Source organism: Lissotriton vulgaris, chromosome 6, assembly GCF_964263255.1.
Source record: "Lissotriton vulgaris chromosome 6, aLisVul1.2, whole genome shotgun sequence".
NCBI classification, from domain to species: Eukaryota; Metazoa; Chordata; class Amphibia; order Caudata; family Salamandridae; genus Lissotriton; species Lissotriton vulgaris.
In genome coordinates, this window is record NC_141694.1 from 30,638,852 (window position 1) to 30,654,050 (window position 15,199).

At 43.8% G+C, this 15,199-nt stretch overlaps 1 protein-coding gene across 1 annotated transcript in view; it reads left to right on the plus strand.

The window, feature by feature from the left end:
• The window catches only part of KIF6 (kinesin family member 6), a 1,537,786-nt gene that overhangs the window by 942,831 nt on the left and 579,756 nt on the right, over positions 1–15,199 (plus strand). The window contains exon 15 of the mRNA XM_086925888.1: positions 6,544–6,599. Within this exon, the coding sequence (XP_086782014.1) occupies positions 6,544–6,599 (56 nt within the window). The remainder of the gene's footprint in view (positions 1–6,543; positions 6,600–15,199) is intronic.

A 15,199-nucleotide genomic window follows, 5' to 3' on the forward strand; every position in this document is an offset into this window, starting at 1 on the left:
GAACCCTCCTTGGGAAAACCAGCAGCAAAGCATGTTGAAGAAGAGCCCGCGGAGGGGAGCACACACAGACTGCTCTCTTACAACCACATGGTTATATTGCATCGTGCGCAGCACACAGGGCTGCTTTGTGGCATGAGTCTTCAGCGGGGCGCACAGAGCTGCCTGTATTAACAGCAGCGTCCCTTTTGGCACCAATGATGCAGACTAGACCCCATTTACTTGCCTCAGGTGCCGTTCTACACCCCACCAGCCCCCTTCCCACCCCTCCTTCTCCCTCACCCCGCCCTTACACATCAACACCGCCATTCGCACCACCAACAACTCTGCACTAGCGTGATCAAGCTACTCCTGTGAGTGACTCAATCAATCAACGGCTTGTAAAGCACAGCTACTCACCTGTGAGGGTCTCAAGGCACTGGGGGATATTTTGGGGAAGTGCCGAGAAGTTTGTGCTCAGAAGTCAGTCAGTGCTTTGATGTGTGGCTGTCCTGTGAATTATCTTATTCACCAGCTGTAGCCAGCTGTTACCCAAGAGCGAGGCCGACTATGACCGCACATTATGCCGTTTGTGTGAAAATCCAATAGCCAGGCGAACATAAAAAAATTAACCAAAAGGAAACATTTCACACCTACGCAGGACCCATTCTGTTTCCGCGGTGCTGTCATTGAAAAGTGCAGCATTGCGCACTTCGACTTACTTTTAAGCCTGGGCGTAGTTCGCGTAGTATTGCTACGCGGAACTCCACGAAGTTAAAAAAACTTCTGCGAAGTTCCGCGAGTGCAGTGCGAAGTGCAGTTTGTGCTGGTATTCCTGCCGTTTGGGTAGAAATTCTACCCGAGCGGCAGCTCATGCGCGCGAACTTACTGTTCGCGATCATGAGCGGGAAAAAAACTCCGTCGCGCATCACGAAACGGAGTTTTCTGCACTCCGCAAGCATTTTAACCTTGACACCACCATTGCCTACTACAGATAACACACTTAAACGCTGTAATGACATCGCGGAATACTTCCACACTAAAATTCAGACTATCTATCAAAGTTCTCCATCCATTCTCCCACAAAACCCCCTTCTTATAGACACTGAGAAGAGCCAGTCAGGAACAGCTCTAGAGATGTTTCCCCTAATGAACCTGGAATCTTTAAAATCCCATTTAAAGAAATTAAAATCAGGCTCCCCAGGAGACATGGCTCCTCCCACTGTCCTCAATCAAGTTGCACATATTGTCACCCCTACCATACTAGATCTTATAAACTCATCCTTAAGCACCAGCGTGGTTCCGTCTGCTTGGAAGCAAGCAATGGTTAGAGCACTACTCAAAAAAGCAGAAGCCGACCCAGAGGTCTTTTCTAACTATCCCCCCCATCTCTTTGCTGCCTGTAATTGCCAAAATCACAGAGAAACATGTGAATGCTATACTCTCTACATATCTTGAAGACAATGACTGCCTGCACCCTACACAAACAGGCTTTGGACCCCAGCAGGGCACAGAGACAGCCTTGATCGCTGTCACTGAGGAAGCCAGAAAAATTATGGACTCCGGAGGATCTGCCGCCATTCTCCTCCTAGATCTGAGTACAGCCTTCGATACCGTGAACCATCATCTGCTTATCTCTAGGATCAGAGAGGCAGGAGAATTGGGGGTGGCACTGAGATGTCTACAATCCTTTCTAGAAGGGCAGTCATTTCAAGTATTTGTGGAGAATTGTACCTCCAAGAGCATGCCTCTGGGTTGTGGGGTGCCACAGGGCTCATCCTTGAGTCCCACCCTTTTTAATATTTATATGAGCCCTTTGGCAAAAATAGTTGAACCATTTGGAATCCAAATCGTCACTTATGCTGACGATACCCAATTGATAGCATCCCTCAGCCAACCAGGACAAAACTCCAACAATCTACCCAATTGTCTTAAAACAGTATCAGCCTGGATGGAAGGTTCCTTCCTCCAACTGAATGGAGCAAAAACTGAACTAATGCTTTTGGGTAAACTACTCCCAGAGGGATCCACTGCGTTGTGGGCTAATTGTTTAGGAAATGCTCCTCTCCCCAAAGAGACAATAAAAAGTCTGGGAGTCTGGCTGGATAATAAATAAATATGAAAGCCCACGCACAGAAAGTGGCAAGCTGCTGCTTTGGACTTCTAAAAATGATGAGGAAAGTTTTTCAAATTTTATCTAGGGAGACAAAAAAACTAGTGGTCCAAGCGCTGATTCTCTCCCGCTTGGACTACGCTAATGGTCTCTATATTGGATCTCCAAAATCCACTATAAGGAGACTTCAAGCAGTGCAGAACTGTGCAGCTAGACTGCTCCTAGGCATTCCCCGCAGAGAATCTGCCCGAGGACCTATAGCCTCACTCCACTGGCTGCCCATTGCAGAGAGGATACAATTCAAGGCCCTCTGTGTCACCCACAAGATCATGACCTCAAATTCCTCGCAAATACTTCAGTCAATCATTGTCCCGTATCACCCCAACAGAGCACTTCGATCTGGAAATAAACGCCTGGCAACCATTCAGAGAATTCGCAAAACCAGAAGTGGAGGACAGCGATTCTCATATGTTGCCTCCAAAAGATGAAACACCCTCCCAGATCAGATTCGCCTGGAAGAAAACCATCTGGCCTTCCGTAAGCGGCTGAAAACACTGTTATTTCCATCCAGTTAAAGTATGCATTTACAGATCAGTTCTTTAGCGCTGGGAGGCCTCATGGTAGCCATGCGCTTTACAAATACCTTTCCATTCCATTCCATTCTGTGGAGTGCAGAAAACTCCACAAGCGCCACAAACTCCGCGAATGAAGCGAAGTTTACCGCTCAGGCCTACTTACTTTGCAGAAGAATATCGATTTGCGAAGTCATTAAAACCTGGGAGGTGTGACGTAGCTTCTAATGAACAGAAACAAGCACCCCATGACCCATATTGCAGGTTGCATGGACTGGTGTGGTGCAAACCTGCCCCCGTAATTCCCAGAACAGTAACACCCAGCCAGTACTGTGGAATGGTGAATAGCTGTGCAGAGCCAGTTTTACCAGGTGTAAAATCGCAAAATCGCGGGATTTCCAATTTCGTGGGGTTTGACACTTCCATTTGGGAACACAGGCTTCTGTGAGGGACTGAGGTGAAGGAAGAGGCATTGGGAAGGATGGCATTGCTTATATCGTCCGGTAAGATAGGGTCAGTGTTCCCACACCTGAGAAAACCTGGTGTTAACACTCCGGATGGGAGTTCCGCTCCCCTGTCTTGTAATGAGGGCCCGTGTGTTTAGCTGGGTTCTGCCCTTATAGAACCATCTCTATACAGATCCCATCCACCTTCCGTAAAGTGAAAACTCCAGGCCATATCCTCTGTGCAGTCAAGGCTAGATCCATACCAGAATTTCAGTATATCCAACTGGGATAAATGTACATAAAGTGAATCTACATGAGATTCGTTGGTTGCCCTGAAAATCTGACATTGATCCACCATTGTGGCCCAAACCTGAACATCACATTAAGGCACTGGGTGAAGACATTACAGCTTGACTCGCCTCCTGTTTCAATATGTTCTTAATTAATATTTATTTATTTCTGATTTTTAATATTAAGTTTCTTAAGACTGTCAGATACCATAAAATATTTTTTGTGAAGGAGATTTTCATTATACAATTCCTGAAAGAAATTTGAAAAATGCCATTCCAATGGTTTGAGGTTCTTGTACAATAATGCCTTTGCGGTTACCAAATATTTTTGCTATTTAATTTGTTAATTATGTGGTTTGCATACTGTGGTTTTCCTTGCTAACAAGCGTTCTACGTTATTATGTTCCCCAAACACACACTGATATACAGTACTTCAACTAACCAATTCTTTATCTAGTCACATCAATCTAGATTAGATTAATTAGGAAGTGTTATTCATTCTTTTTTCTGTTTAGAGGTTTTCAATGAACTCTTGTTACATGATTTCCTTTTTAAGAAGCTCCTAATTCTAATGTGGTGTTCCGTGCTGCTTGAGGGAGAAAACATTCCCCTTATAACAACTTTAAACCGCCACACACTGATTGGGAGAACAGTAATTGATTTAAGAAACCCCTTTAACAAAGAGTCAGACTCAAAATATGCAGGATTGACCACCAGAGAGAGGATGTCTCCTTTTATGTACATCTTGCTACCTCTGGCACGTCAAATAAATAGGGGAATGATCAAAAATAATGGACATAAAACCAGAATCCCAATTTAAAAATGTTTACAAATCAGAAAATAGTATATTCTGGCTTGGCGGTATACTTCTTGCGAAGGTGGGAGTACCCAGATACTTTTGGATGCTGTTGTCAGATAAGGCCCTAACTCTGTTGGAGTAACTCGATTTTCAGCCTTATTTTTGATTCTCTTTTAGCAAAAAAAATGCCACAGGATGTTTTAGAGTAATTGTCTCCTACAAGTAATGCTGTATTATAATATTCTTTCATAATTATTTAGCAAGGGAAATTCGGTAATTACATAAGTACTTTTTGTAGAAGAGACTGTGCATCATTTATGAACTATCCTGACCTTCAATTAAAAGGTAAAATGAATGCCCGTCTGCAGTGATCGGTGTTGTGATGCCACATCCATTCCTAACAGCTCGGGCAATCCCCTCTCACCGGTGCGGATAGTTTTAAATAATGGAGTGCCTTCCTCTGCCAGTCTGTTCAAACAGTATACCTCCCGACCCCACCAAATGAGCTTCCTGCATCGTAACTACATCTGCATTGGATTCTTGAAACAATTTCATGAAAGCTGAACTTTTCCATTTGTTCAATAAGTCATTGACATCTACACAACTTTTAACAATTCCCTTTTAATAGCTTTCCTAGACCGGATCACATTTACCAAATCCATAACTTTTACTGCATTTTGTTTTTTCTTCTTCATCCACTGATCCTGGTAGCCTTACAGCCCTTATGAGGTGTCCACCAGATAGAAAGATGGGCTATAGAACCGTCCCACCAGTCCCTATAGATAAACTTCCCAATATATTGAAAGGGAAAAAGCTCTGCAATACGGTTATTCTGGTTTATTCATGCCTCTTTTCTTTGAAGATAAGCTCAACTTATGACATCCTAGCAACTTTCAATTTCAAAATTCAATAATCAGTGGTCACAAGAATAAACAATAATAATTAATAAGTACTAATGCAGCTGTGTCAATTCCCTTTAGAACCCTGGATTTTTGATGATAGCCTCTATTTGATTGACTTTGTCATAAATTGTAAGTTTTTTCTACTAAAGATTCCTCAGATTATAAAATTCTTGTATCTGAGCTTGTGCAGCTGCTGCTTTAAAATATGGAAATGTGTTTACTCTCGAAGAAGTTTTATATGCGAGGTCGGTAATTAGATAAAAGGAGTAACCTGTTGAAGAATCATAAGTACTAGTAGACCAGTGTTTTCTAGAATCGGTACTTTAATACTATAGTCTTGCAAGTTGCAGGTAAGCTAATTTGTTAGGGATGGGTGTACCACTCTTTGGCTTCTAAAAAGCGACTCAGTAGGCTCTAGCAATAGTTAGGTTCCTTATACGTCCAAGTGTATTTGGAAGTATAGTTTCTTTAATGAACCTCTTCAGCATTTTTCATCTGATTCATCTCTTTCAGTGCCTTTTAAGACCCCAATAAAGCAAAAGTTTGACCATTCATAACTATTCTCTAAATCTTCACTCTTCCGTTACAGTTTAAGGATGATGTCTTGTTCAGTTTTCCTAGTTTGACCGCCTTATTCTAGTGTTTCAATTTTGTTTTTAACCTGAACAACTCTTTTGAAAACCCATCCAACTTTTGATCAGTTGCCTCTAGCTTATTTCTCCCCAAGTTTTGTTTTTGCTTGAGGTTGCGCTAATAACACAGCTGTAGGATCATTATAGTGTTTCTGAGATGTTACCCAAAGACTCCGCGAGTTTCTAGGCCCAGCCTTTCGCCGTCTCACATTTTTCTTTCTTTTATAACAGCTAGTTTCTTTGGAAGCCTGCAGGCATTATCTAAATCAGAGCAGGGTACATGAAGGTTTTCACTTTGTTCTTTCCAATCTAAATCTGAATTGGAGGATACATCAAGGAAGTTCTGCATGCAAGGAGCAACACACATATTCCGACATTTGAATTAAATATAAAACTGAGGTTGGTTAAATGCATGCAAGCATCTCTTTGGTTTCTGGCTTCTTATGAAAGGGTTTCTTATGAAAAAGCTTGATTTGTAAAACAAGCAACAGCAAATTATGAAATAGTTTGAGTTACTAGAAACAGTGTTTGTTGAAGGCTATTCCATGGCAGTGATTCCTTTGTTTGGAAGCAGGGCGGCCATGATGGAGAAGTGAGTATTCAGTGCCCATGGTATACAGGTAGAGACCTTCATTGTGACAAGTAGCAGAATGGAAACGCGTTGGCAAATGAGTATATGACTACCTACTGAATACAGAGTGCATGTTTCTGGAAGGCAATATTTAGTATTCTTGCGGCTTAAGGACTGTGCTTGGATGTATTTGTACAACAAATTGAAATCACGCAGAACTCTGAACTTACTCCTTTCTCTAGGTTTGCTGAAGCCAAGGCCCTTGGAGAGAAAGTGAACGAGGCACGGAATAAGATCAGTAAGTAGAGGAAGCTCCTTTGGTTGACAATTTCTTCTCTTTTGTTGTAACATGTTAATGCTCTGTTATGTCCTATGAAGATTGATTTGTATAAGTACAGATGTAGGTTGTGCCAGCAGACTCTTTGAAATATGTTGATGTGCGATCTTAATAATGATCTTCTGTACATGAGCATCCTAATTCTCTCAGCATGAACCTCTTCCTAAAACTCAGCTGCATGACAACAGTTTTTTGGGGGCCAGTGGGAGTTGGTTGACATAGGGGGTCATCTGTTTGTTTCCTTGGTTTAAGGACTAATGGCCACTGGTTTTACAAGACTCCTTTGTCTTTCCCTTATCGTATCCCCTCCTTGCTTCACTCATAATTGCTTTTTCTAATCCTCCCTTCCCTCTTGAGTGCTTTGGAGTGATCTGCAGTGGCATAAAGCACTACATTCAGTGTCACATATATTGTACCTGCTCTGCCAGTGCCTGGATAGGTACGTGCAGCTGAAGCCAACATATACACATACCGTAACTATATTATTTGTCATCTGTACAGTTGAGAGATGTAGAGTCTTTTTTTACTTTTAAAAGGAATGTTGCTACCTCCCCCACATCGACAGGAGATGAACTGGGGCTTGATGTGGCCTAGAGCATGAGTCCAAGGCACTACATCCCCGAGGTCAGTGACTCCTGGGGTTGCGTCAAGGCCCATTAAACAGAATGACATTAAAATGATTTTTTCACCTGCTTGGATCCTGTTTCAGTGACTTTACACTTTGATTGTGAAGGCAGAGCCCATACCACCAGCTGGTGCCAATGTCACCGCTGCTGCTGTAGTCTTTATATTCTATTAGAATACATGTTTGAATGAATGTAAACGGGGACCGCTAAATAAACCAATGCCTCAGCGTTGCATCTCAGTTCAAAGCCCACTGGACTGAACAGACTAACAGAGACAGACACACGGTTCATATTATATCAGTAAGACTGTGTGTTTGGACAACATAAACGTCAAAACTGTGCAAGAATGACTCCATGCACACTATCAGGATATGGTGGCCTTACTCCTTACTAGCTCACGGTGCACCATCCCAACCTCTAACCTGACCAGATACCAGAGGGCATGTGCAGCCTCAGAACATGTCAACTCTGACTCCCTAAGGAAATCGTGGAAACAAATCAGTCTCTTTTGTTAGTAACTCAGCAATGCCCAAAGGGAGATGAAAGGAATACTCAAATTGGCAGTTCAATTATTTATTGAAGCAATATGATTCTTTTGTAAAATATGTGCACTGCAAAGATTAATAGAATGAAACAAAATACAGTAATCAGCATTATGGGAATGGTAAAGAAGATGGACAGTTCAATCATTCTGCTGTTACACTGATTATACACATACATACATATTCATGTCTATATTTCTACGTAGCGCTTCCTAACCAAGTGGGCTTAGGGGGTGCGAACTTGCCAGAATATCTTAAGGTGATCTAACTCTCCATTTACCTGTGGTATGTTTAATTTAGGAGGGCATTCTTGTGCAGAGCAGGCCATCATCTTTCTCAGGAAGGTAAGCAGGATTCAGCTGGGCTGGAATTCTGGCATGGGCCGATCTCATCAGTGAGAGCAAAACGCTCCTCTGTCTAAACAAAGGATTGGTGTCCGTTGTATAATATACTTCACCCATGTTACCATGCCTGAGCTCTAGTCAGGCCGTCATTATTAATTCTACCTTTAAAGGGCTTTAGCTGAGCAGTCAACAACAAACATCAATATTTTGCACAGTTAGCTTAAGCTTGGTACAGAATTATTATGGCTCTGATAATATGCCTACGAAGAAGTGTAAATGTTAGCAAATCCATTTCAGAGAATATTATTGGGCATCCAAGCATATGTGTTTTAAGAGTCATTGTTTAAGAAAGATGTCAACTTAAACCGTGAACATGTAAAATAGTATTGTCCCTCACCCGCGGCCTTTGTAACCACCTAACAATACATGGTTTGTCATCAGGTAATGGGTGCTCCTGACGGAGTGATGAGTTCATGGTTTGCAGTAGTAAATGGTTCCACAAGTGAAGAAAATCTCGTCACCTAATGTGATATTTGCAGGCTAGTCCAGGTAGACCTCTTGGGAGGCTTTCACGATACTCATCTGGGTTCAGTGGGTGCTCACAAGAATCTAAAACCCATGCTGTGTGGGGAATCCAGGTGAAGTCTCACAAGAGGCCGTAATACTGATTGTTATGTATTGACCCCTTCTGGTATTTCAAAGCAAATGAGACTGACCTGTGTGGCTTGGATGGAGCTTCCTTGTACATTCCTCCCCACATCCCCCCTGAAAGATGCTGCCATCCTGAAGGATGCTGCCTCTGATATCGGCAGTGAATCGCAGATATAAGTGCAAGGGTACACGCCTGATGCGTGGTAAGTCTTGTTGGTGTATTCTGGGTGTGTCCGTTATAGCCAAAGTGGGGTGGCATTTAGTATAGCCTTATTTACTCTGTTGACAGATCCTGATTACGTGAATGCCTTCATTTGTGGAGAAGGGATGGGAGTCCCCTTTCCTGTGTTGTAGAACATGGATGTTGGGCAGTGGTAGAATGCTGTGATCACAATCCTACTCCGTGGTGCAGTGATTACTGGAGTATGCTGTATGTGTAATCCCTCTGTGTGGGAGAAGTGATTACAGGCCCCCTGCATGTGCCACAGTACCATCTATTAAAGTGTAACACTACTGTGACAGTATCGCTGTGAGAACGAGGGCTGTGCTTATTCACGAGAGTGTGTGCCCGAGCCGAGTTGGCTATACCAATAAAGATACTTCCATGAATGTTGCCAGTGCAGGATTCCTGGCTCTTCAGACGCAGTAATATTCTGGTTTGGGCTAGAACTAACAATAATCAGCAACACCAGAGGAAAAATGGTTGCATTTGCTCTGATTTAAGCCTATTCATTGAGGTGTGTGGGCTGAGCTATCTAAGGCTAGAGTAGGACAGGGCCCCTCGGCCTGTACTAGAGAACATAATGCCTGTAAGCACCCCCTGACTCTAAAAATAAAGAGAAACGCTTATTTTTGTAAGGTCAAACGCACTAAAGCAGACTTCTTTAGCCAACAACTTGACCAGGCTAGAAATCGACTAAAAAACGTTTTGAATTAATCAAACACAATCTAAGGACCAACCTCAACGGCCTCTTGATCTAACTCACCCACAACCATCTTGTGATGACTTTTCTAACCACTTTAATCTAAAGACGGAGAACATCAAGAAAGATCTCCTCAAGGACCTAATGTCAATCTGGCCCCCCCACCAAACCCCCCCCACCCCCAAACGCCTCTCAACAAATCCCATCCAAGTTTACCGTGAAAAATGAGGCAGATGGTCATACTTTTACTCCTATTCTGAAGAAGCTATAGGCAAATTTCTCAATGCCCTGAAACCTTCCAATCACCTTATGGACCCTCTCCCCGCAAATGCGGTGAAAGATCTTACTCCGATGCTAGTACCTATATGGACCAAGATCATCAACAGCTCTCTTCAACAAGGCTGCATCCCAGATTCCCTAAAGATAGGGCAAGTGTCTCCCATCCGTAAGAAACCCACAGCTGATCCCATGGACCTCAACAACTACCGCCCTATATCCAATATTCCCACCCTGGCCAAACTTCTGGAAAAATGTGTTCATCACCAACTGACAAAACATATCGACCACTTCAACCTCCTAAATAAACACCAATCTGGCTTCTGTGCAAATCACAGCACGGAATCAGCCATGACACACATCACTGATGATGCACTTCAACTTCTTGATCGTAATGAAGCTTGTCTCCTCATCCTATTAGACCTCTCCTAAGCATTCGGCACGGTAAAACACGAACACTTGATAGATCTGTTGAAACACAGAATGGGTCTTCCAGGATCAGTGCTCAATGGTTTACCTCCTTTCTGCAAAACCGGACTCAAAAATTCAAGATCAACACACTGTCCAAACCAGTTCCTGTTACGCTAGGAGTCCCACAAGGTTCCTCAGTATCCCCTACACTCTTCATCCTCTTCATGGAACCACTCACCGATCTGTTACAAACATCCAACGTGCAATTCCACATGTATGCAGACGATACCCAACTCTACCTCAAGATCAACACCTTGGACGACATCACTCTGCTCAACAATACTCTTAAGACCACCCAAACCTGGCTGGCAGGGAATCACCTCAAACTGAATGCCTTAAAAACTGAATTCCTCCTCATTGCTCCTCCCACCAAAGTCCCCACTATGCACAATTTGATAAAACTTAGAATCAAAATCAAGGTATTAGGGAGTAAAGAGGTAGTGCTCCAAAGAGTACTGTGGTGGATGCATCCAACAAACAAAGTTTAATGAAACAAAACCAACCACCTCTAAGAGGATTGTCATATGTCAAGAGATGTCAGACATACACAATGTTTGTTAAAATACCCCTCACACACCAAAAGGGCCCTTGGTGTCATGCTTCATCATCGGGGTCTTCCCGCCCTGCTGCGGGACGGGGCGTGCTGCGACTGGCGACTACGCTGGAGCACTAGTAATTTGAAAGTGCTATGTGAGGTGTATCTGTTGTGAGTGAAAAGGGTCAAGGGTGAGTGAGAGTGATTTTAACCTGTTGCATGCTCATGACGAGCTCAGCTCGTTATGAGGCACGGTTGAGCTGCACTCATGACGAGCTGAGCTCATCACAGCCGTTGGAATGTTGGGCACGCGGGGATAATTATCCCTCTGTGCTGAACGTTCTAAAACGGGTGTGGTTGTGACGAGCTCTGCTCGTCACGAGTGCAGCTTCGCTGTGCCTCATGCATGCAACCTTTTGTGAACAGCATGACTGATTACTTCATGCAGTCCGTGGAAGACGAGCACACATGGACGGACATGCTAGACACACCCTCTATGCATACATGTCTGAGCCTGGGCTTTAGATGTGTCAACAGTGATGGCATATGAGGCAACAAAGAAAATTCTAACTAGATCCTTCTAAAGTGGTCCGTTCGCCACTGATTCACAAGTACTTCACACAAATCACTTTGTACAAATAGTTCATCTCAGCTTCATTGCTTACTTCAAACTACGTTATTTGTATTTTTTTATTGTTTTTCAATATTCGAGCACATCATTTCCAAGAATCGCCTTCCTTTAGGGCTCATAGATTCTCCTGTGCATTTTGAAGTGTATATGGCATATATATGGAAAGTGCTTTATATCAAATTATTTTCCCTAAAAAAATCCCTAAAACAAAGAAAGTCATCTAAATATAATACATAGTTTCCAGCTATCACAATAGCTAGATTTACCATGTTCTAACCCTATCACATTTCAGCAAATATTCATTTCATTGTCCACACTGGTACTGACCATTCGAGCCTTTTCTAAGAAGCTGTCCAGAGAACGTTTTCAATCAGAACCTGCAAGACCGAACTCTGGGAAATAAATCCAGGCCTCTTATTTATTTTAGACCCAGTGTTTGCCAGCTCCTCACTGGTGAAGGAAAACCATTTCTTAATTTAAAAGTTTGGGGATGTTATCCCATGTCTCCAGTTCGTCTTTTGTTTGTTTGGTTCCTAGACATTTTTCAGAAAAGACCACCTCTTCCAGATGTTTTACATGGATGGAGAGTAGATTCTTTGTTTCTTCCCGAACTCCTATTGGATGGTAGTTTCAGATCTGTTGTTCATATAGAGCTTCCAAGGAGACTACGAAGGACTAAGAACAGCGGAAAGAGTTTTCCACGCGGATGGAACTTTAATTTCAGGTGGTGTACGTAATCACATTTCTGATTTGTGCTCAACTAAAGACTTTCTTCAAGGTGGTTGAAATTTAAAAATAATGTGAAAATAGCGGTCTGAAATAGAACTAGTGGTACAGAGAAAGGAAATGGTGAAACAACAGTTTGTGGTTAAGCTTTCTGAGTACGGCAGATAACAGTCCTGTGAACGATTGGGCAACCCCTATTGTTACCAAGTGGGCAAGGAAGGAGGTAAGACATGAGAGAGGTAGACCATACTATGACCTATGCCCACTCAACTCTACCTCTAAAGAATGGAGCCTGGGGGAGCAACTGCGGCCGCGCGGCTTCCCCATAAATTTAGAAGGGGGACTCCATCTCGGCCCCCTGCTTAGCAGCACTGTGGTGAGTTGCTCGCTCGGCCCTTCAGTGACCGCAACACATCACCCACAGTCACCCTCCGACGTGCACCTCCGGCAAGCACAACTTCATTGCGGCCCATCCGAAGGGCTCATAACGACATGGGACTGCATTACGCTAATCCATCCCATTGATATACTGGCCTGAGCACCTTTCTTATCACTTTCATAGGGGGGAGCGACTGAGGTCTCGCAAGTAGCACTCCTGGATAGCTTTCAACATCGACCTGGCCTATAAACAGCACGCCCCAGCCACAACAATTCCGCCTCTTGGTACAGAAACAGAGGGGCAATATCCACTCGATACCCCCAGAGGCTTGAATCATAGTCCTTCCACTTGTGACGATCCCACTCATCAACCTCTGAATTTTTATTAGGTGCCTACGATCCACATATTGGGCTGCCATTACCAAACCTCTCCTTTTAACTTATGAGTTGGGGGGGACCCCAAGCAGCGGCAGCTACCACTCAAATGGATGAAATTCCTAGGCGGAAAGACAGCAACGCTGCAGCACATGGCGATCCACCAGGTCTCACTGACCCACCAGATGCTGAACAGCCCCCCATAGAGGGAGTGGTAGCTATGATGGCGGAGCTAGGCGCTGGTCTCATGGCCATCAATGCACGTTTTGACAACCTGGCGGTACACCTTGACACCATGTATGGCCGCCTAGAAAATTAGGCCCGCTTTGAATCTGCCGAAAACGAATTTCAGACACGGAGGATGTGCAATCAGCTGCGGCTAAGCCCCTAGATCGCGTTGAACATCTCCTCAAAACTGCGACATCCAAAGCAGAAGACCTTGAGGAAAGATCAGGCCGCAATAACCTGCGAATAGCCGGGGTGGTCGAATCCACCAACACAGGCGTACGTGGAGCGTCGGCTTGCGGACCTCTTTGAAGAGATAACTTCTCTGGGACATATGCGGTCGAGAGGGCACATCGATTGCCAGCCCCTCCCCCCTGGAGCTCCCCCACATTTGATAATAGTGTGACTTCTTAATTATCATGACCAGGAGGTGGCGCTCCGCAAGGCCAGGGATATTGAGGATTTACATTATCAAGGGATGTCACTGTTACTCTATCCCAACTTTATACCAATGATGCAGGAAGCTCAGCGCAAATTTCAAGACATTAAACGTGTTCTGAAAGGAGCTAATATTCACTATGCCATGCTGTATCCGGTGTGTCTTTGTGTTGAAGTCAGTGGTAAAATCTATATTTTCGAAACCCTAATGGATGCCACTGACTTTTGGAGGCAGCACAAATCTAACACAAATGTGCCCCACCTCCCCCTGGAAATCTTTTTTTTCCCCGCTTCTGATTAATGTGTATGTGACGGACCAGTGAACTGCACACTGATATTAGAGTCCCAATTATGTCTGCACTCCTCGATACCATGACAAATGGATGGGATGGAATATCCTTTACCAATGTAACTTTGTTTTCTACTTTTCTCAATTGCAGTTACGTATAATCTGTGCAATGTTTGCGTTACTCGAAGTGGCCTGCTCCAGACTTTGCCTCCCCCTAGGAGGTCTTCTACTTTGTTGATTGTGGGATTTGGGGATTCACCAGATACAGGTTGGGTGGTTATCCTATGTGGTAGGAGGGTGGGGAGGGGGGATTTTTTTCTGTGTTTAAAAGTTTGATTGGAATATGCAGAATGTCACACAACACGCTGGCTGGCTACCTAGTACAGTATACATAGACACTTTCATGGGTTTGATAATACAACACCTGTAACAGGGTCAAATGGAGGGACGGGCGGTGGAACTGCGGTGCATAAAAAGGAATGGGAGAGGTCTATCGAATCCTCGGAAGGGAAGACAAGTCTTGGCCTATCTTACTCTGCACAAAACACATATAGCTCTATTGCAGGAAACTCACTATGCACCGCTCTCTGACAATCGTTTTGCAGCTAACTGGGGCACCATCAGATATTTTGTCAGTTATAGCACTTACTCCTAAGATGTATGCATTCTGGTTCACAAAACACTGCCATTCACGACCCACAAAGTAATTACAGACCATGAAGGACGATACATACTATTGGCGGGAAGCCTGGGTGCGAAGCAAATACTCATAATCAATATATACGTCCCTACTGTAGATACGGCTGTTTTTTTTTTTTGCTAGTCTATCCTCCCACATCTCTGGCATTCCTATTGTCTCTACCATATCAGGGGGTGATTTCAACCTGATCTTACAGCCTTTTTCTTACACTACAGGCTCTGGCCGCATTACCAAACCGCACTCCACAGAGGAGATTGAACTCTTACTGGGGCATCACCTGCTGGCTTATGCCTGGCGGCACCAACACCCAACTGACACTGGGTTTTCCTTCTACTACATGGTTCCGTATAGACCACTGGTATTTAAGTCCAGACCTCCTGATAAATGTGCATGCAACAGACTATTTACCCCGCACACTGTCTGAGCACTTG